At 37.3% G+C, this 22,370-nt stretch overlaps 1 protein-coding gene across 1 annotated transcript; it reads left to right on the forward strand.

The window, feature by feature from the left end:
* The first annotated feature begins 128 nt into the window (after window positions 1-128).
* On the forward strand, window positions 129-22,347 carry STXBP3 (syntaxin binding protein 3). The gene is made up of 19 exons (XM_065742918.1): window positions 129-184; window positions 2,426-2,475; window positions 3,923-4,004; window positions 5,464-5,540; window positions 5,990-6,068; window positions 7,943-8,043; window positions 9,361-9,515; window positions 11,046-11,136; window positions 12,008-12,132; window positions 13,557-13,652; window positions 14,118-14,175; window positions 14,386-14,451; window positions 14,857-14,937; window positions 16,555-16,693; window positions 17,334-17,440; window positions 17,908-18,006; window positions 18,846-18,931; window positions 19,920-20,068; window positions 21,682-22,347. Exons 1-19 carry the CDS (start codon window positions 142-144, stop codon window positions 21,771-21,773), a joined length of 1,776 nt encoding a protein of 591 aa, XP_065598990.1. The 5' UTR covers window positions 129-141; the 3' UTR covers window positions 21,774-22,347.
* Window positions 22,348-22,370: the final 23 nt, after the last annotated feature.

Below are 22,370 nucleotides of genomic sequence, written 5' to 3' on the forward strand. Positions count from 1 at the left end.
TGCTCCCCGCCCGCAGCCTTCAAGCCGCCGCCGTCCCTTCAAGGAGCGCGCCCCGCTCCGCTCCACGCCCCGCCCGCCGCCGGGCGGCACCGCCTCTGAAAAGGGCGCGGCCGGGAGTGGCGCGGCGTGACTGCGTGCAAGATGGCGCCGGCGGTGCGGGGGCTGAAGGGCTTGGTGTGGCATAGTGAGTCTGTGGGGGTCTCGCTCCGCTGCTCCTTCCTGTCCGTCTAGGGGGTCTGCGTCGCGGCGGCCTCGCCGCTTCGGCGGAGCTGAGGGTGGCGGGGACGGGGGCGCGGGCGCGTTGGAGCCGAGCTTAGTAGGAGCTGGGCGGCCGGAGAGCGCTGCCGGGTCCGGGCACATCTGTGCGGAGCTCAGCACGGCCGCACTGCCGCTCGTCCTCCGCCACCTCACGAAGCGGCGGCTCGAGCGGGAAGGGCTGCGGCCGTGGCGAGGCGGGGTTGGCCGGGTTCCGCCACCTGGGGGAGGTGGAGCGGAAGTGTCCTTGCCGCGGGTTTCGCTTCCTTCGGAGCTCGCGGCCTCGGGAGCGGCTCTCGCGTCCCCTGCGGAGCTGCGGCTGCTCCGCGATAACGTGTGTTTCTGCAAAGGGTGGTGTTTGAATCCGAGCACAACTGCGTGCAAAAGCTCATTCCGGCGGAGGACATCGTCAGTGATGTTGGCACGTATCTTCAGAGAAGAGTAGTGAATAAGTAATCAAAAATTGGGAAAGAGAAGGAAAAGCTACTTGTTTACTTAAAAAAAAAATTCTTCTTATGACTCAGCCTTTCTAACTTTGTTTTCCAAAACGCTCATGGTGAAAGTTGCAGTCTAGGGACCCCCTTTGGGAAGTATAGCATGGTCTGCTTTTTTTTTTTTTTGTCACTTCTTGTGTTTTGGGCATTTTTCACCACACAGATATAGCAGTCTGTTATTCAATCTGGATTGTGCCTAGTTATTTCACTTCTCAATCCTCTTATGTAGAGGAAGAATGCCTCAAACGAATTGAATGGGGTAGGTGTGGTATGAGGAGCAGAGGAAATGACCCTGTAGGAAGGAATGGAGCACTACTAATGTGTGAGCTATGGCTGCTTGGTAACAACAAATTAACGAGTCTGTAAGCCAGAGTGAATGCTTCAGACGAGTAGCTGCAGGTGGGGATAACATAAATGAGTGTTGCAGGGAAAAGTATGCTGTATCTGCTATACTGGTTGCTCTGGATAATTAAGTTTTTCATGCTGGGATGAAGCATCTTCTGTTTTTGGTTATAGAAATGAAGTTGTGGACAGCTGGATTATTTATTTGTTATGACAAGGGTGATTTTATAGTCAAGTAAATTGAAGTACTGCACGGAAAAATATTTCAGATTTTAGATATGCTCTCGGGCTCTCAATTTACTAAAAAGATTTCTGGAATGCTAAATACTAAGCTATTGCTAAGAGCGTTCTTAGAAAATACAAAGCATGATGAATTTTCATGAAGCTAAAAAAATTAGTAATCCAGATGAGTTCACACGCCTGCGTTTGGGTATGAGTTTTGGTGTATTAGGTACTGTGTCATGCCAGAATGTCTTTAACAAAAGTACAAATGTTAATATTTACAGACACTGAAGGAACAGATGTACTTTCTGCTTATGTGCACCTGCTATTGTGGAGTTCTTGACAGTTCTTTCACTTTCAAAAAATTCAAAAAATGCCATCTGAACCTGATAGCTTGTGTTAGACCTCTGTTACTCCTGGCATTATGTTTATTGTTTCACAGGATGGCTGCTGTTAGTTAGACCCAGCCTGCAGCAGCATCTGAAATTCTGTACTCTGGGGAAAAACAGAACAGACTAATCAGACTTATTTATTCTTTTGTTGATTTGTTCATTGGCTCAGCAGTTCCTCCACTTTTCTGTCTTATCAGTTTATATATGCTACTGGTAAGCTGATGTTCCCTGCTCTAGAAAGGTGCAACTTGTACTTGTGGTGGTCTCTTAGAGCCAGGATCTAGGATAAGTTACGCCTTACAGCTATTATCACTCTGTGCTTTCTAGTCAGCATTTCTCCCAATGCTTTCATAGCAAGGGAAAATAATAGCTGCCTGTTTTAAGGTAACTTTTATTTCCCAAATGAGCTGAGGTTCCCTTAGGTTTCTGCTGGAATTGTACAGGGAGAATGAAAACATTTAAGGCCCGTATGTAGTGGGAAGGTAGGTCTGCCTGTTGGTGAATGTGTTGGTCTAATGGCTGTTTCTTAAGGAGCAGCTGAAGTTTTTCAATGTGTACTATCTTTGTAGTGGCACAGTTTATTTAAAAGCAAAGAAACAAAGCCCCAGAATGAAATATTTACAGGACTCTGATTGTTTAGGGTGACTTCAGCAGAAGCGAAGAATTCTTTTTTGGAACAATTTGAGTGATTGTTAACCTGTCTATCCTTCCTTTCTGTAGAGCTTAAATCTGCAATATTTGATGACTGCCGGAAAGAGGATGAATGGAAGGTATAGTTTTGTATAAGTACCGTTTGATGGATGACTTTCTTTTGCTTTAAACTTCGCCTGCTTTCCAAATAATAGAGTATCAGCTCTACTACTTTTATTTGTTTCTCTAGAACTTCACACTGCTGCTTTAATTTCAGTGGTATCCAGGAGAAATTGACACTGCTATGTGATATATGAGGAACAGGATTCAACAAGGCGGGCAAGGCTGGAGACTGATGCCACTAACGTGTGTGCTGCTTTCAGTGATGCATGAACAGTAGCAGAAATAATATAAAGCACAGATAAAGTGACCACAAGAAGATCATTTGATCTAAATGTTCAATTTTTTTCTTATTTATATTAAAGTGTTTCTGAATATCTTCCAGTATGTGTGTGACTTATCTTTTGTTCCCTCTTTTCCCATAATAAGTTTGCTGACTGTTATCTTGTTTTTCTTAGTTACTTTTCAGTAGATGCCCTCAAGCAGCCCAGAGATTCCTGGGATTCTGTAAATTGCCTTTGAAAGATGCTTGGCCATGTTAGTCATCTAATTATTATTTGTGTTGTGAGATTTTCTGAAAGGAAAGCAGACTTGAGAGAACACTTGATTTTTCAATTTCATTACACAGTGTTTTGGTGCATTTTCTTCTTTAATATTTTCTAATTCATGTTTCCTGTTGTGAGTTAAACCAATTATTACTATTTGGGAAGAGAAACAAACTAACTTCTTTATTTTGTGTGGCTGACTTTGTTTCTGAAATTCATTGTCATATTTTTCTTTGTGAGCCTAAAATATTGTAATTAATTGGGCTTCTTAAAATCTTGATTCTTTTGATGGTTCTTGAGTTTTTTCTGAAGTGTATGCATGTCTCCTGAATTGCGAGGAAGTGAATGAACAAGTATGTAAGCAGTGGTACAAAACAGTGGAGGAATCCCGTGTGTATTTTGTAGATGCTTAGGCTTAAGAAGATATGTAGAGATGGTCAGGAATGGTGGGAAGGCCTTATCACTTAATGAGTCTGAGGGAAATAGGCTCTGTTATCTGGAGAAAATTTTTGCCTGCTAAAAAATTCAAAAACCAGACGAGTAGGGTGGGAGGAGAAAGAAGCCACTTGTATCTGTTCTTATGCTGGAAGTGTTTTACAGCTCATTTCAGCAGGCGGTATGGTAAATTTGGCAGGAATTGAAGACTAGTGTCTTGAAGTGAAAGTTTTTAGGTGGTTTCTAGTAGGAAGACTGCAGATAAGAAACGTATTAAGGATGCAGTTAATACTCTTAAATCCTCTGTGTAAGGAGATGCCTAAGATTGATTCCTTACTACTCTGGTTTCTGTATGCAGGTGATAGAAAGATACAGCATAAAGAAATAGATTTTGGAATCAAATATTCAAGTCAGTTAACTCAAGAAATAATATAGCTTTACTATACCCAGTCAGTTTATCTAATTATTTTTTATTTTTAATTTTTAGGTAATTCTTTTAGATGATTACACTACTAAATTACTGTCAATGTGCTGCAAAATGTCTGACCTACTGGCAGAGGGTATCACAGGTAAGCATAATTCTTTGCAGTACATGGATTGCTGTGTCCTGATAAGGAAAAGGGAAAGATCTGAGTTGATGCTATGTGTACAAGGAATTGTCTTAATTTGGGGGGTTGAAGGCGAGTTATCTTGGGGTATTAGACTAGTAGGTTTATGGCTTTTAGAGTTAATTGATTAATTGCAATTGATTTGAGTTAAAAAATGGAACTGCCTAGAATCTAAATGTTTTTTTTAATAAATTTTTTAATAATTGATTGGTTTAAGGCTTATGATTATTGCTATGATTTACTTTGTTTACTTGCTAATATCAAGAAAATGAGAGTATCATTTGTGAAGTGGTGGATTTCTTAAGGATATTATCTGTCAACTGAGAAGAATACAAGATCTCAGTAAAGAATTAAGCAAACTATACAAAAGCAGAAAAGAATAGGTGAACTGTCTGTGTTTTTCATAATGTGCTCTGCTAATGAGTAGTATCTGCTGCTTTGAATGCATTTATGCTCCTGGGCAGCAGAATTAGGGTATGAAGGTATAGAAACATAAGTGCTGAAGAGAAAGTGAAAACAGGAGACAACAGACAAATTGAAGGAGCCAAGCAGATGCAGTGCAGAGGCGGGAATTGAAATTTGAGTTGTGTTGCACAGAAGTCGTTGGCTTCTTTATGAAATGAGAGCTTTCCATAATTAAGAAGTGTAAAACTGAAGTGATATCTATTATTACTAGGAAAAAACTGTCAGCAGCATGGGCCCTAACTGTCACTTTTCCATGTAGCTTGGGAGTAATTTCTGGAGGATATTTTTTTCCGTATCTCACCATCTGATGTTGTTTAGCCTCTCTTCCCAAAATTACCGAGCAACATGAATCTCTGCATTTTCAGTCTAGTGTACTGCACAACTGTATACAGTAATGGTTTGTTTAAACAGGAAAAACAAGAGCTGAATGAAGGAGTTGATTTGTTGAAAATGTCTAATTTGTGCCTGCAATTACACTGAAACTGAGTAAGCACACAGGAAATGGGCAAACGAAGTACAATACAGGCCAGAGCCCAAAAGGATGCTGTGCATGGTTTCATTGTCCCTCTCCTTTGATTAAATGGAAGAAGAATAATGAAGAATAATCTTGATGAGGCAGTTCTCTTTAAAATACCTCGTATCCCATAGTGTGAGCATCCTTTTGTTGCCCTGCTTTTCTGTGTAGAATCTGCCTGTGTAGAAAATCCAGGAAAAGCTTAGTCCTAAACCTGAGTTGACAGAAGGATAAGTGCTGCAAAAGGCTTATGGTAACTTGTAGTTAAAATAATAAGTAAAAAATAAATTAATGAAAATCAAGACTCTATAGGCAGAAAATAAGTGCCTGACAGGAATTGCATGGGTAACATTGGCTTTTTTATTACCTTATATTAAAATGTGTATTTTTATGATTACATAAAGTTCTAAATATCAAAATGTAGTATTTCTTACGTTGTAGTGGTGGAGAATGTGCATAAAAACCGGGAGCCTGTTCCACACATGAAAGCAATATATTTCATAACTCCAACCAAAAAGGTTAGTATTTAAAAAAAACCAACAGAGTAAATGTAGATCAAGAGAAGCAATGTTTCATTGGGTTGAAATTAGTAACCTCCCTGACAGAGACATTGCATCTATTAATAATGCAGTAGGTTAAACAATTTGAAGTAATGCCTCTAGCAGGAGATTGTTGCTACTTCCCAAAAAGTACTGTGAGAAAAAATTTCAGCGTTGTTTAAGATGACAGATGATGTCCTGCTTCCATTCGTGGAATGCTCTTGGCTGAGGTGTATGACTGACCTTTGGTCATTGTTTATTAATGTTGCTATTGAATTTAAAAAATAAAATACTAGTTTGTTTCATGTCACTTTGCAATATTCTTAAGCTAGACTGGGTAATTAAAAGTGTAGGAAGAGGGGTAGGAGAAACTTGAATGTGTGTGGAAAAGCAAATCTGTGATATTTTTCTCCCCCACCTCTCTCAAGTCTGTAGATGGTCTTATTGATGACTTCATCAGCAAGTCATCCAGCAGATACAAAGCAGCATACGTCTATTTCACTGACAGTAAGTAAGCTTCTGCATTGTACTCTCTCTGTTATAGTAAATAAGTTACAGGACATGCAGCACTGTGCTACATAACTTATTTGTTTAGGCAGGATTTGAGACTCAGTTCAGTAAACCCTGCTTTGGTTGTCAGGACTTTCTGAAGGTGCTGTGGCAGCACTCAGTTCTTCCAGTTACCAATGCTGATCGTTCCCTGTCTCAGTTTTTAGCTTTAGTTGCTTCTGTGTTGGAAAGTACGGAGGAAGGCAACTTAATGATGTTATATACCTCATATAAATGAAGCTATTAGAAATATACATGTGTGAGTATTTGTTTTAGTGCAGTTATACTTTATCATTAGTTATTGTAGCTGGTTTCTTCAGATTTGTGAACTAGCTTATTTTTCTTTACCCGAAAGAAGGGACAGCACGGTACCTAAGCATCCTTCTAATGGATGATGTTAATTGCAAAGTGCATATATGGTTAATGTGACTGCATGCTATTCTGCAGTCAGTCTCTGTTAAAAATGATACGGAGAGGATGGAGAGGAGGAAAATTAAAAGAACAAAATGTCTCTGAATCCTGGCAGTTTCTGTGGATGTTCAGAGATAGCGTGCATCTGCTGCTTAGGAGTTGCTCTGTCTGTTTAATGTCGCTCTTAAGGGAAAATATGTATCTCAAACCAAAAGTGAAATCCTTCTGTTTGGTTTTTGTTACTCTCATTCTCAAAGTAAGGACAACTTCTGTTCTGCTTATTTAAGGGGCTTGCTAGTGTTTGTTATATAAGGTGCATTTCTAAATGATTCAAGCTTATCAGGTGGGTCCTCTCTCTAATTTTGGGAAGACTATTTTTTGTGTGCCATAAGCTGCTCTTGTGAGTCTGCTTCTGTGTGGCTGTCATTGACAGGAGCTTAGCTGATCAAGACTGGTGATTTTTTTTTGGCTCTAATTTATACTAAACTCACATTATGAAACCATTTATTCCCCTAATTAGCAGTTCTCAGCAGTTAGGTTTTCTATTTCAGAACAGAATCATTCTGTTGATGTTTCAAGGAACTGTTTTCTCATAGCAGTTATCGAATTACTCTGTGTCTCCCGGTATCTTGTTTCATTTGATGCTGGTGCTGCAGTTTTTAGTATCACTGAAAATACATTGTTCTCTTTCTTGCAGTATATTGGCTAGCTTTCAGCATGAGCTCTTGTTACAACTGTTCTATTGAGGGAGCAAGAGAAATATCTCTTACTGCAATTTTCAAATTTGTATATTGTTTATCATCCAGATGTTCTTAAAATTTCATTTCTTCCAATGTAGCCTGTAAATGTAGTAGAAGTGCATTTCTGAAATCTCTAGTTTCTGTTTCTTGGTAGCTTTGTTTGATATATACATATTATTTTTTTCCTTCAACCTTCTGTTAACATGGGATATGCTTTCTCTCCTGAAACCGCAGAAATTTTTTGCTTTGTTGTAATTAATATCCTTCACTGTTGTAGACTGCTTCCAAGTGTTCTAACCTCATCTGCTGAAAGCCAGTAAAAAAACAAGCAGTGTTTCTTTAAAAAGAGATCTCAAATACAAAATAGTGGTAATAAATCTTTTTTTTTTTGCTGTTGAAACTTCTACAACTTGCTTATTTTACTGTGATCAGCTGTTAATTACTGATCTGAAAGAAAAAGAATTCAGTGATGTACTAAACTGGTAGGTTTAGTGACAGCTGTGGGATCAGAATTTGAAGCTATGAAGTTGTGCTAAAAGCACAAGGGGAAAAAAAATTAAGTGCTCATTTTTGGAAGGCAAGTTTTACTTTGGAGGTTTTGAATACTGTGAGTTCATAAATGACTTAAGTTGTAGCTGGAATGCTCACAGAAGGCTTTTAGCTTAGTGTCTTTTTCTCTAGCTTGTCCTGACAACCTCTTCAATAAAATCAAGTCTTCCTGTGCCAGATCAATAAGGAGATGCAAGGAAATCACTATTTCCTTCTTCCCATATGAGTCTCAGGTAAGTTTTTTCTCTAACTCAACCACACTACGTAGCGTGTAAGACTGTTGTTAAATGTTGCTGATTTTTACAGAAAATAATTAAATTGATTTCACCTTTTCTGTTTTTCACTGACACAATGTTTGCGACACTTGTTACTGTTTGGACATAATTCTTGTTTGGACATATTTCCAGTGCTTGCTCATGTTTTTAAGTGGAAAACATGCTCTTGTACCCAAAGGTTACTTGTTTGCATACGCCCTCTGTGTGAAACTTGGAATTAGTTGTGGCAGAGAGTTGCACAGAGAGGCTAGAGGAGGAATCTGTACTTCAAGAGGAGGAAAGTATTCTGGTTTTTCTTGAAGCAGTAAATTTTTTACTGCTGATGGCAAGGTGTAGTTACTTTGATGGGCTTAGGTAGATTGGTACACAGAAGTAGAAATATTTAGAATTCCAGAGCTTATCCAGTGAAGATTGGAAATGGAGAACAAATGGATTCAGAGAACTGAAGATGAGGGAAAATGGAACAAAATGTAAACTCCCAAAGAACAGACTAAAACAGGACCTGTAACAGCTTTGCTACTTTTGAAGAGTGAAACAAGGAAACTGTCAGTCATGGAGTGTTTTCAGTGTGAAAGCATGAATGCTGTGTTGAGGAGTAACTTGTTGCTTATGTATGCATTATCTGATACTTGTTAATGCAGTGGAAGCTGGAAACAGTGTCTGCTCTTGGGAACTGCAGAGCTAACTGTAAATGGCTTTTCAACAAGCCTCTCCTGTATTTTTGAAATACTTATGTCAAATGTCTGTACAGCATTTGGTCTCTTAATGTTGTTTTTAGTTTTCTATTCCCATTGTTTTGGGATGTGAGAGTATTTTGAATCCTTTAAAAAAAAAATGAATGGAGAATGTAAACTGCTTTCTCCTAATTTAAACTCCTTGGACCTGCTTCCTCTGGTGATGGAATAAATCATCAGACTGAACCCTGGGCAAACTCCAGGTGATTATCAACTCTAAGGAAAAAGGCATCTTTATCTGGATGGGAGTTTTTGGTCTGTAGTTAAGTCTCTCTGAAGTTGGAGAAGTGTTATGTACAGACAGTCAAATTGTTTCCAAATCTGCATTCCTCTTACTGATCTGTTGAAAAAGTAATTGCGTGGTATTAAGTATCTTTCATCAAGGTCTAATACATTTAAGAGTTGGAATTCTTGAAGGTAAAGCCTTTGTGTAGCAATTGTATATTACAAAACTTAAAACACTAAGTACAAGCAGGCCTTTTTACTGATCTTTTAGAATTGTACAACTTATGCCTTTTTCTCTTGGCTGTGCTTTACCTAGGTATTTACTCTCAATGTCCCAGATGCGTTCTACTGCTGTTATAGTCCAACCCTTGCACAGACAAAGGATAAAGATGCTGTGATGGAAGCGATGGCTGAACAAATTGTTACCTTATGTGCTACTCTAGAAGAGAATCCAGGAGTTCGGTATAAAAGGTGGGGTGTTGTGTTTGTGTAGTTGCTTTCACTTCTGCCACATTTGGTAATAGGTTGAGGCTATAGAATGGCTTTATTTACTGTGGACTAATCGCTTTTACTTGCAACCATAGAAAGGAAGGAATTTGCAAAGCATAGGCAAAGCAGCGGGTTCCTTCTTGGTGTATTCACGTAAGTGCTTACCATACACTGTTTTGTTATAAACTGGCTGTATTTCATGATTGCTCTATAGCATGATGCTCCAGCGTGCTGCCTTCTATTCCTTGCTTGCCCAATTGGTTCAGTAACAGAGAGGCTGCTATTGGTCTCCAGTTGGCATTGAGGAATTCAAAAACTGATGAAGCAGGTGGAGTCAAAGACTGTAGTGCTTTTTGTGTGGTGTTTTATTTTTATTTTTTCTACAAGTGGTAGAGACACTGGGGAGAATACTTCTGAGCTTCGATAGGGACTACAGAGTAGAAGCTGTGAAATCAAAGTAAGCATCTGAAATTACACTTGAGTGGCATTCTGGAATGTGATGTTATTCTTTTCAAAGGTAGTGAGGCAATAATTGCTTGACTGTTTTGTTTTGGTTTTACTTTTCCAAAGGCAGGAGAGAGTCAGGTTTCAAGTATGAAACTTATTTGTGGTTCAGCTACAGATTTGTCTTGTGACCTTAAACTTACTTTTGGGGGGAGAGTTTATAATCAAAATACAGATGTGTTATGCATTGCATGCTCTTTGAGTAATGCTTGTCTTGTATGTGTTGGACCCATGTTGTGTATGCCCTACTTTTAACTGCATGTGTTGCATTTGCTTATTGATTTGATATGGATCTGTAATGGGCCTCATGCATTGGAAATCATAGGGTTTCTGCATGGATTGCACTAATCAAAGATTTGTTGATGTGCTTTCCTGTATTGTAATAATTCATTCTAAAGTGGACTCGGGTTTCTTTTCAGAGAAAAATAAACCTATTCTCTTTACTAGTAAAATAAAATAAACTTCTTACATAGCATACTGTAAGCAGATAAACCCATGTTCTTTTTTTTAACATCCTAGAATTCATAGAATTCCAGCTGCTAATATGTTCAACATGTGGGTACCTAAATATTCAGTAGTGAGACTCTTATGAATGATTTGAAGAAAGTCCCATTAACACACTGCCATGAGTATTGCTGGCTTTGGCCACAGTACCATCTGGCTTTGCAGTTGAGGTGTTGCTTTGCATGTCTACACTTATCTGAAAAGCTTGGGAGTTGTGACTATTGCTTGAAGCAATGTGCACTGTGTAGATGGGGTTCTACTTGAAACTTAAGAGAGCTTTGCTTTAAGCATAATCATTTGGAAAGCAGGCAGAGGTAATGGTGGGCTTTTGAACAGTACCTTCAGGCTTTGGACCATGTGTTAGATTTTTGCTCAAGTGCATATTTCTCACACCCGAAGAGTTCTGGTGCTGGGCCATCAGACTAGGAAAGCTTTGTTTCTAAAGGTAATATTTGAATGTTCTCATTAAGTGATTTAAGTTACTTTTATTTCCTGTCTTCCCAGCACACCGTCAGATAATGCCAGCAGACTTGCACAGCTTGTCGAAAAAAATCTTGAGAACTATTACAGAACTGATGAGCAAAGCCAAATAAAGGTAGAAAGTGAACTAAACTATTTGCTTCTGAAAAACTTGTTGGAATATGTTCTGTCAATTGGCTTTAGCAAACTAGGCTTTAATTACTTGTGAATAAAGGCTAGGAATTGGCATTAAGCTGTTTGTACATAAGCCTCTTCTGAGAGGTAGAAACTTGTGCAGCTTATCTGTATATAAGTAAACAGTTGGCATGTTAATGAACTGATTAATTGTCCTTGGAAAGTTGTAGGGGATGGTACAGACGTGAAGAGAAGTTAATAACTTCTGTTTTAATACAAGTTTTCATGGATTTCTGTAAGAAAGGCTTCACTACATACGTGAAGTGGCTCCCTTAAAGGAATCTATTTTCCACAAAGATGCAGCTTCCACATAATAATGGTTCTGATGTTTTCTTTCATGGTGGGCATCAGCCTCAACACAGAAGTATAGGGTAAACCATTGTGACTTGGTGACATTGCACTCTGCTGCAGAAATACATGTATCTGATGCTATCACCACTCTGCTAATCCACAGGATGAATGCTGGGATGCCTTAGTGCAGATTTTTTTTCCATATTGCAGCTGAATATGGATAATGGGCTCTGAAGTACAAACCACATCCCTATTTCTGTATAGGCAGTGGGAGGCCTTAAGAGCTTGCGTGTGTGTTTTAATTTTACTTATTTTCCTAAAAGCATTTTTCTGGTGGTTGAAGTGTTTGTTTCCATTTATATTGATAAATATTTGGACTGTATTTTTTCAGTTTAAGATTCCCTAGCAATAGCAGGCTTAAAAAAAGTGTGCAGTGATGTAATTTACTATAAATAAATTTAAGATGGACAATACAAAAATCAGTGCATCTTAACTTTAATATTTATTTGATGGCTCTCTAGGCTAAAACCCACTCACAATTAATAATAATCGATCGTGGCTTTGACCCAGTATCAACTGTCCTTCACGAACTCACATTCCAGGCAATGGCGTATGATCTACTACCAATTGAAAATGATACTTACAAGCAAGTACTTTTTTTATCTAAGCACTTTATTCTTGATCATATCCATGGAATTGTTTAGCTGAATTGCACCATAGGTATTTTTAGCTGCTTATGGTACGTAGGTATTTCCTCAGTTAATAGTCGTCTTGGATTTGTAGCTTCTTTTTATTAACTTGCCTATTTAGTTAGGTGGGACCTAATTAATATTTTTGTTAATCTTGATGCTAACAAATAACATTGATTTTTAGTTGTCTGCTTAAGTAAATCTGTGTTGTGGGTGGATGGTTTTTAATTTTCTATTTTTAAAAACACATCTGAACTTAGTACTTCTAAATGTGAACTATCAACACTAGACTTGATTTCAGACTGCCTTGCTTGGTTTAGTAAGGCAGACAAGACCACTAAGAGGACAATAAGCTTTGAGGAAAAAGCTCAATGATTCCTTTCAGGAACACTCACCTATTAGCTCCAGTTGTCTAATTTGTATAGTTGTTGCAAATTTACATTGCACATCTAGGTAAACTGTCTTCAGTTTAAATACATTAATTTATTAGTAATTGGAGTAGCAACATTGTTTTGAGTGCCTTGCTGTTGACTTGCGGCTTCACAGATATTGAGTCAGCTTTCTGATCAGCCACTGTAGCAAACTAGGTCTATGTATTCATCGTTCCATTAAACAAACAGGATGTTTATCTTCCATGTTATTTTAAATGAGTGTTTCTGATACTGAATTGTGTATTTGGAATGTAGCAGAGAATGTTTTCTAGGTAGAGTCCCAGTTTTGCTTGCACAATTAATCTTGTTACTTTTTTTCCTCGTTTTTCTGCATTCTGGCTGCATACATTATCTATGTGAGTTTCTGTAACTGAAAGTGTTTTGTAGTATGGTTGTTCGTTCTTTTGTTCTGTAGGTTTACTTATGTGTGCAGAAAAAGTAGTTGTTTTCTAATGCTTTGAAGTGCATTACTTGCTACAAAGTACTTCACCTGTACATTTAATTTATTCTGTGGCTGGATGGGGCTTTCATTTTCTTTCAGGGTTAGTGTGTTTTATGTTGGTTCAAAAAGCTGCACTTCACTGTCTCAGTATGTATTTTACCACCAAATCTATATCAGAAGCTGATACAAGTACATGTTACATGTAAATGTATCACTGAAACTGTAGTTGCTGTTGGTTTAAAAAAAAAAAGATGGTATTGCCTTAAGGACTCAGTATAAAATTCATATATTCCTTGTATATTCTAATATAAAATATGAAAATAGTATCTGTTTCAGACCAGATAGTATCTGTTTCAGCTTGATTTATGAGTGTAAAATGTGAATGCTGGTTATTACCATGTATACCGATTAAATTATTATAATTAATACTCCCTAGAAAGTTATTGCAATGGATAGAAACAATAAATAGTAAAAAAAAAAAAAATCAACCTGAACATTCTTTTTGAAGATACAAAGCAGATGGGAAGGAAAAGGAAGCAATTCTGGAAGAAGATGATGAGCTCTGGGTGAAGATTCGGCACAAGCATATTGCTGATGTCTTAGAGTATGTGTCTGAATTAAGAAGTAGCTACAAGTACAGCTTATGGAAGTTGCTTTTAGAGGGGAGATGTCTGAACTGGAAAAAAGTGGGAGTAGTGGAAACAGACTTCATACTGTTGAATAATTGATGGCAAGAGAGCGTACTTTCAAAAACATAGTATGTATAGCAGACCTGTTAACACTCATTAAGTTATTGAGTAAAAGTAAAATAATTTCCTTAGAGATGTTTTTCAACTGTCTGAACCCAAAGGGATTTAGCAGAAAGTGTTAACAAGCTGTTGCATTATATCATTTGTGACAGTAGTTTAAAAAAGATGTTTCTTCTGTGGGGGTGGGGGGATTTTATCTCTACATGAGATCTGTATTTGAAACTTTCATTGAGAACTTCTTGCTGCTCAGTTTTTATAAGAAAATACTTAAGAACTCTGATCCTGTTTTACCTAATTTATTTTCTTTTTTTTTTGTGCAGGGAAATACCTAAACTGTTGAAAGAAGTTTCATTGAAGAAGAAAGCAACAGAAGGAAAAGTAAGTTTGTTTAGTATTGTTTTCCCTGTTGATTTGTTTTCAGCTGATAAGATCTATCAATTAATGTAACTTGAATTGGAAAGAAACCTAAATACAGACAGATAAACCTACACCTATTGGAGTGTTTGAAAAATGCAAAACAGCAACAGAAAGGGAAAGAGCTGTATTTAATATGCAGAGGGAATGCTCAGCTTATTTGTTTCTTTGCAGTTAACGTTATCCAGTCTGACCCACTTAATGAAAAAGATGCCACAGTATCGTAAAGAGATTTCTAGGGTAAGGAGTATTTCTTAACTACTGCTTAGTGATAGATCTTTTATGCTTCGTAATTATGTTGTTGATGTCTAGGTTTATTCTGTCATTTTCACGTTGAGTGCACTGTGTAGCTTTTCTCCATGTAATGTTCATCTACTAGAAACTTCTTATAGGAACTTGTTTCCGGGTGTTTCATTTTAATACTTCAAAATCTTAATTCTTTGTACTACTTGTGTGCCCAAAGGATTGAAGATGCCAGAGGAATAGTGCTTTATAAGTATTATGGGGGTCAGCCTTTAAGTGAAGGGTGAAATATAGAAAATGTGTGATGATAGTAACAGTTGAAAGATTGAATAACTGATAGAAATGATGCTTGATATGTTTAAAAAATAAGCAAGCTATGACACTGTATTTTCTGTCTCCTAGCAAGCTGTCCATCTTAATTTAGCGGAAGACTGCATGAGCAAGTTCAAAGCTAACATAGAAAGGCTTTGTAAAGCTGAACAGGTATGTTTAAAACAAGCTGGAAAAAAAAAAGTAACCCCATAGAACTAGTGCACATGTAGTGACTGGTTTCAGGAATAGGTGCTGATATACACTAGTGTATCTTTGATACACTATATATTACGTATATAGTGTATATACTGTATACACTAAATGTATGTAGTAGTGCATGTATATATGCTAAATATATTACAAATAGTACAACAATTATAGACTTCCACATTCATAATTATATATATAGTGTATGTGCATACACTAGTGTACATCTTTTTTGTAGTTACTTTTTGAGGTTGGAACACTGGAATTAAATGTTTGAGATTCTTAACAATTAAAGAGTTGCTGTTAGAGGGTTTTTTGCATTTGAATCTAGCTGATCTGTATAAAGGTTACCTTTGTGTTTTCTTCTTTTAATTTTTAATGGAGTTGACCTAACATGTTCTGACAAAAGAAACTCTTTCTAAATATCTGGGAAAAGTACCTGTTTGAATTATAGTTATATTAAGAAATTAGTTTTCAACTTAAGATAGTTATTAATGTGAATTTTGGATTACTGCATCAAAAGAAGGTAGCCCGTAGGGAGAGAGAGGGAAGTGATAGTCATATCTCTACCCTGCTCCAGTGAGGCCTTATCTGGAGTACTTGTATCCAATCCTGGGGCCCCCATTACAGGAATGATGCGGAGCTGTTGGAGGAGGTCCAGAGGAGGGACACAAAGATAATCAAAGGGAGAGCACATCTCTTACATGAAAGGTTGAGGGAGCTGGGCTTCTTCATCTGAGAGAAGAGGAGGCTCTGGGGAGACATCATTTTGTCCTTCCAGTACTTGGAGGGAGCTTACAAGCCAGAAGGGGACCAAATTTTCTAATGGTCTGATAGTGACAGGTAAAGGGAGACAAGCTCAGAGGGCAATTTTAGTTTAGATGTCAAGATGAAATTTTTATTTGGAGGGTGGTAAGGTGCTGGAGCGTATTCAAGTCCAGGTTGGAGGAGAACCTGATTTGTCATGTCTGGTGGCTGGCAATCCTGCTGTGGCAGGGTGGTTGGAACTAGATGAACTTCAATGTCCCCTCCAACCTAAGCTGTTCTGTGATGCAATTATAATGTCACAGGTGGAAATATTTGAGTTGATGTTTTGAAATGGTTTTGAGGTATAGAATGTCATGATTTTGGAGGGGACAGGAGAGAGAGAAATCTGTTTCTATTCTAGCTTGAAATGAAGCTATAATAATCATTTATGTCAAAAACACTGATAAACCATTGGCTGTATCTGCTGTATTTGAGCTGTTGGCTTATTCATCTTATAGAGACGGAATGTCTTTTATTATTTGAGGAGGATTTAAATCTGTTCTGCCTGACTATAATCTGTGACCTTTTCCAATGTCCAGTGCAGACTGTATGAGTTACCGCATAACGTTTAAAAATTTGTATTATTATGATGTTCTTATTCTTGAAATAACGAAGTCAGAAGCTTTCCATAAGCTGTTTATATCGATGCATTTTGTTTTTTTTTTTCCCTGGGGTCTTTAGTTTCATTAAAAATATATTTAAAATATATTCAGAAAACCTATCCCTTCCTTAGATGACTATTCACTGACATTATTTGCTTTGTTTTTAATTTAGGACTTGGCTCTTGGAACTGATGTGGAAGGTCAGAAAGTGAAAGACTCGATGAGAGTCCTCCTTCCGGTTCTGCTCAGCAAAAGTCATGACAGCTATGACAAAATTAGAGCTATTCTCCTGTATATCTTCAGCAGAAATGGTATGTTAAGCTGCCTTGCTTTTTAGCTGAGGTATGATTTAAAACATTCCCTCTAAATTGTAAAGTTTTGTGGTAGAGCCCAGTATTTTTTACTGAACTTAAGCATCTGGCCAAGTTTAAAAGTAATATTATCTATCCTCTGTAGCTTCTCTTCCCACATGTGACATTAAAGATGCTAAAGGTACACTTGATAAAGAAAGAAGCATTTTGATACAAGCACAGATCTGTATTCTTTTTAAGCATCATTCCTGTGCTTGGATGTGTGCAACAACTTGTGTTCTCCTTTTCATGAAATACTGAATATGCTAAAGGAGGAACTCTATGTCCATTGCAAACTGAAAATTGGGAAGAATTTGTACTGAAGGAATAGAAAGTTGTCAGAATGTAAGTTTAAAGAATCTACAACACTATTGGGTACTGTTCTCAAAAGTGGACCACTGAACAAAGTTCTTACCTAAAATTATCTAAAATATAGATTATGCTAAAATTGTTTACTGGCAAATCAAAAACCAAAACAAACAAGAAACCCAACCAAACAGAAGTAGTAATAAAAAAAACAACAGCCCAGAATGCATGAGGTAAAATTGGTCTTGCTGACAGACATATGGTAACTAAGTCATGTGTTTTTCTTATATCAAAGGAACTACCCAGGAGAACTTGGACAAGCTGATCCAGAATGTACAAATAGAAAGTGATAGTGATATGATAAGAAACTGGGAATACCTTCATGTTCCTATTATCTCTTCAGTAAGGTTTTTCCTTTTTTTCTTATATAAGCTTCCTACTGTCCAAGCACCTGTCTGTAGCTTTCAGTAACTCTTGGCGGTTTGATCAGATCTCCTTTGGAAGTGAACAATTACTCGTTGTTCTTGTTTTCATGATGCATCTTTGAACAATTTACATTAATAATTTTCAAAGAGAGGATAGCTGTAATGCTTCCTCTAAAAACATCAGATGATGACTTGAGCTACTTGGTTTTGGAAAGCACCAGCTTGCTCAATTACTTGTCTCCAAAAGCTGTTTTTCTAGTACACCTGAAGTCTAGTGGCATGATTGCCTATAGATTTATTATCAATTATGTATTGGTATGATTGTAATGATAATTTCTTCAGAACTTCCTCCTGACTTCTCCCCTACCTGCTGCAAACTGTTAAGTTTCAATGAGACCCAAACGTAGTGCATAATACAACTATGCTTTTTGAAAATCTCTCCAGTCTGCTGTTCAGCAACAGAAAGAACAGAGACGGGACCGATCTTCAGAAGAAGTTTTCCAACTCTCTAGATGGACACCTCTTATCAAAGATGTTATGGAGGTAAATTTGAGCAATTATTTCTTGAGTGCCTTGTGGAGAGATAAGTGTGCTGTTGTATTCAATCTTTTGAGATTCCGTAGTATTATAAATTACTTCTGTTGAGTAAAATAATCACTTCTAATGTCCTGATAACTGGAGTGCTATGTTCCTTGTTGTAGTTTGGCTTAAGATTGAAGCAAACCAAAGTGAAAATATTCTTTAAACTGCCTATCGTGTCGTTAGTGATGTTCTGTGTAATCTGGATATTACCTGCTTCTGTTGTTGTTCTGGTTTTCTTCCAGCAGGTCTTCAATGTGTACTGTAAATCTAATCTGTAGATTGGTAGAGGCTAGAAAATTTTACTTGGCATGTTTATCACTGATGTCCGACAGAATAGCAGGGTTTTATTATTCATTTACCAGGTCTTTATTCTGACCCAGTGCAGTCATTTGCAGATTTTTGTTAACTTGATGGGTATATTAATCTGATGGCCCTTCAGGGAGCTATTACTTCTCTCATACAGTCCTCTGGAAGAATGAAATGCATCAGGATAGTTGCAGATGGAAAAACTACTAGTGATACCTGAATGATTAAATTGTTCAGGTGTTCTTTAGAAGGAAAGCACGTATACTCTCAACTTCTAATGATGTACAGAAGTCTTAAACAATTTATTTAGCATTATGTGGTATGGTATGTTGCTAATTTGGAGCACTGTTGTTGGGATGTTAGTTGCCATTGGTGGTTTTGAGAAATTACGTGTGCTCATGAAATTCCAGTTAGCCATTCCTACTGGAAGTTGAAACTTGGTGGGCTTTTGTTTTTTGTGGCATTTCAAAGTGAGTCTTTGTGTTGTCTGTCAGGATGCTATAGAAAACAAACTGGATTCGAAAGAATGGCCTTATTGTTCCCAGTGTCCCCCAACCTGGAATGGCTCAGGAGTAGTAAGGTAACCTAATCAAAAAAAGTCAAGAAATATGTTGTAAAGCATTATTAAAGTTCATTTTCTTCATATCAAAATTTATGTAAGTTAATATTTGAAGTGTAAAACTACTTTAAAGTCATCTAAGAAATACTGAAATTGATTGTTAATTTAGTAACTCTTAGCCTTGGGTAGTTTATTATTTAGGCTTCTTTAGTTAGCTTTTTTTGCTTCACATTTCCATCTTCCCAATAAGAGAATATTGTCACTTTTAGTAGTTAAGTGTGAAGTAGTTTTAATAATGGATTATTGCCTGACAGCAATCTCAATTAGTTATTATAATCTTACCAGTTATGATGGTCTCAGCATCAGCTAGCTCCTTCAGGCCCCTGAGACACAAGTCCACAGAGACTTGTACACATAACAGTCCCAACGTAAAGGGATGAGACAAAGTTAAACTGTATGAAGACAGTGAGGTTTGTTTTTTTAAAACAGCATATATATAAGCTACTGAAATTGGGCAGTCTTTTAGGCAACCTAGCAAGGACGTTGAGTGCTGATGGTTTAATTTGAACCTGCTATTTGTGTATTGCAGAAAATGTGTTCTAAGGGTTTTTTCTTTTCCCGGATTTCTGAATCTTTCCTGATAACAGCCAGATAATCATATTCTGCTCACGGAGGCTGAAAACTTCTGATTTTAGCTCTTCTGAATGAACTTTGAAAGCTGTCACTGCAAATGGCAGCAGGCAGAATTAAGCATCTCAGTAGAGAAGCAATGAGAATTCTGCTTTGTGTTTATTTTCCCTTTTGGTAGTAGAATAGCTCTTTGTAATCTTCTCTAACTTACTGCTGTAGTTATCAACTTAGATAAATATTGCTGCATGGACTGCAAGACAAGAACTGTTCCTGCTCATTAAGTGTATCATTAGTACAAAAAATAGATCAGTACAACTTATATAGTAAGTTATACATACATATATCTTATAAGATATACATCTTACGGAATGTATTGCAGTGCTCGCCAGAAACCTAAAGCTAGTTATCAAGATGAGCGGAAGAGTAACGCGAGACTGATGATATTTGTGATTGGAGGCATTACGTGTTCTGAGATGCGCAGCGCTTACGAAGTTTCTCAAGCCTACAAGTCTTGTGAAGTTATCATTGGTAAGCTGCCTTGGGAGGAGGGTGGGGTGGTATGTGGAGATGTGCTGTAAGCAAACGTATGTAGCACGGAAGTGCTTTTCTGTAAAATGTAAGGAGGCTTTTGTTCTTAACCTCAAGTTGATTTAGTGAAGGAATGCTACCAACGAATTGTTTAAACTGAAAAGTTACTTCTGTATGGATTGAAGTTTGAGCATTTCTTTTGCAATAATATATGATGGATAAATAAATTCTTGTGGATAAATTATTACTGAAAACTACAGAAGAATCATCTTGAATTATCTGAGGAAACATACTATGACAGTATAGTAGCCTCATGTTTAGCAAATACGATTCAATAGACTTAATACAGCTACACTTGCATACTACTGTAGTTACATGTGTAAGCAGTACGAAGCCTGGTAAAGTAATGCAACATTAATTGCTTCTTGTGGGAGGAAGTATTTGTTTTTAAAAACAATACCATAAAGGCTTTTGTTTTTTTTTTTTTTTTACCAAGTGTAGTTTACAGGATCACCTAAAACATTTTCAATTGCTTGGAATGCCTGTATTGTGGCAACTAAATTTAGCCCCTAGTGTCAAAAAGGATTTAATCTATCTACTGACACAGAGATGAAAACCCTTCCATAAAGCAGCAACAACCTTGATTCTGAGCTGTACAATCTGCTATCAACAGTTATGGGAGTTGGATGCTGCCTACTTCCAAGTGAAAACCTTAACACTGTTCTCAATTCCAAATTTGAGGAATACTGGACTGTTCGGATTGACGCTACTAAAACTCGAGGTTCAAGACAGCCCTGACCTTAAGTAGTTAAGATTTCCCTTTATAACTGCAGGGTGACCCTACAAGGTAGAAGTTTACTTCTGTTCTCAAGGAGAGTTACAGTTATGAGCTCTTCAGTACTAACAACTTTGTTGCTCTGAATCTGGAGCTTGCTGTGAAATTTTCAGGAAAATGTTGGTCAGTAAAAGCCAAATTTCTGTAATTGTTGTTTCTATAGAAAACTACTGTTCATGGTAATATCTAGTGCAAATATTTTATTGGTTTTTAGGATAAAGCCTATCACTAACTCACCCTCTGATAGAATTGGTGGATTTTTGTAGACTGGGGCAATCTGACAGAATGAAAGGAGCCCAGGTTTTAAAGCCTGTGATTCAAACTAGAGTAGGGACTTAACTTCTAGTTTGTGCACCAGTTTCCAGTTTGCTGTCTTCCCCACCACTTTTCTGCTTCTCCAGTCTCTCCTGATCCTGAAATACTGGCAGGCTTCATTTAACTGAGGGCAAGGGGCAGAGCAAGAGAGACAGTGCTTTCCGAGTGTCTGTGGTGTGTGGAAGAGGAACACTACCCAGTAATAACAGTTATATAAAGCATCAGAACATAAATTATAACATAAGAAACGTTTTGAACTGTTGTACTGCCAGGTCCAGGAAAAAAAACAAGTGTATTGTTTTTTTGTACCTGGTATTTATGTGTACATTTGTGTATAATATTTAGTTCATGTATATGCCTTACACAGCTGTAATTTTTACTGTATGTGTATATAATTTCTTTTTGAGAGGGAATGTTTGTAAATCATACCTGCATCAGACTGGAATTGTCATATTTTTTTCAGGTTCTACACATATTTTGACACCTAGAAGACTCCTGGATGAAGTCAAGAGCCTTAGTAAACCGAAGGACAGAGTCTGCATTAAGGATGAGTAGGAATGGTGATGCTTATGATACTTTAAGCAAAGACAAATAGTGTAGAATGTGTACATCTTCTCACACAGCTGACTTTTCCACTTGGTGTACTGGGACACAATATGTTCCTGACTAATTGAATGTCACTTTAAAGTTGCTGCTCTTCTGGGGGAGAAGTAGAAGATAGAAGAGGGGAAAAAATCAGGGTGTACTTTTTGAAAAGGTTATGTTCATTCCTAATAAATTATATGAAATTTATTCAGATTATATATAAAACTGATTGTTTTTGAAAACTGTGAAGCCTTTTTTCTAATAGTTCATTTCTAAAAATTACTGAATTAAAAAGGGTCTAGGCACTTAGTGGCTTCAGAAGTAAGTTTGTAAATAGAAGTGATAAAATATTCCATGCAAGTGCAATGTCACTAATTTTTTCTCTGTAAATTAACTCACTGGCAACATTAATCGTATGTCATTGTGAAAATCCATTTTTTTTCAGGTGGTAGAGGGTGAGATAGAAATACAATCATGGACAAATCAAGCAGTTCTAATTTCAATAAATAGCTTTGGAGAAATGCTGTTAATTGTGAACTGAAGTACACTTTACTTAAGCTTTTCAAA

This window comes from Cyrtonyx montezumae, unplaced genomic scaffold (assembly GCF_038088225.1).
Source record: "Cyrtonyx montezumae isolate F1298 unplaced genomic scaffold, pur_monq_1.0 scaffold_1, whole genome shotgun sequence".
NCBI lineage: Eukaryota > Metazoa > Chordata > Aves > Galliformes > Odontophoridae > Cyrtonyx > Cyrtonyx montezumae.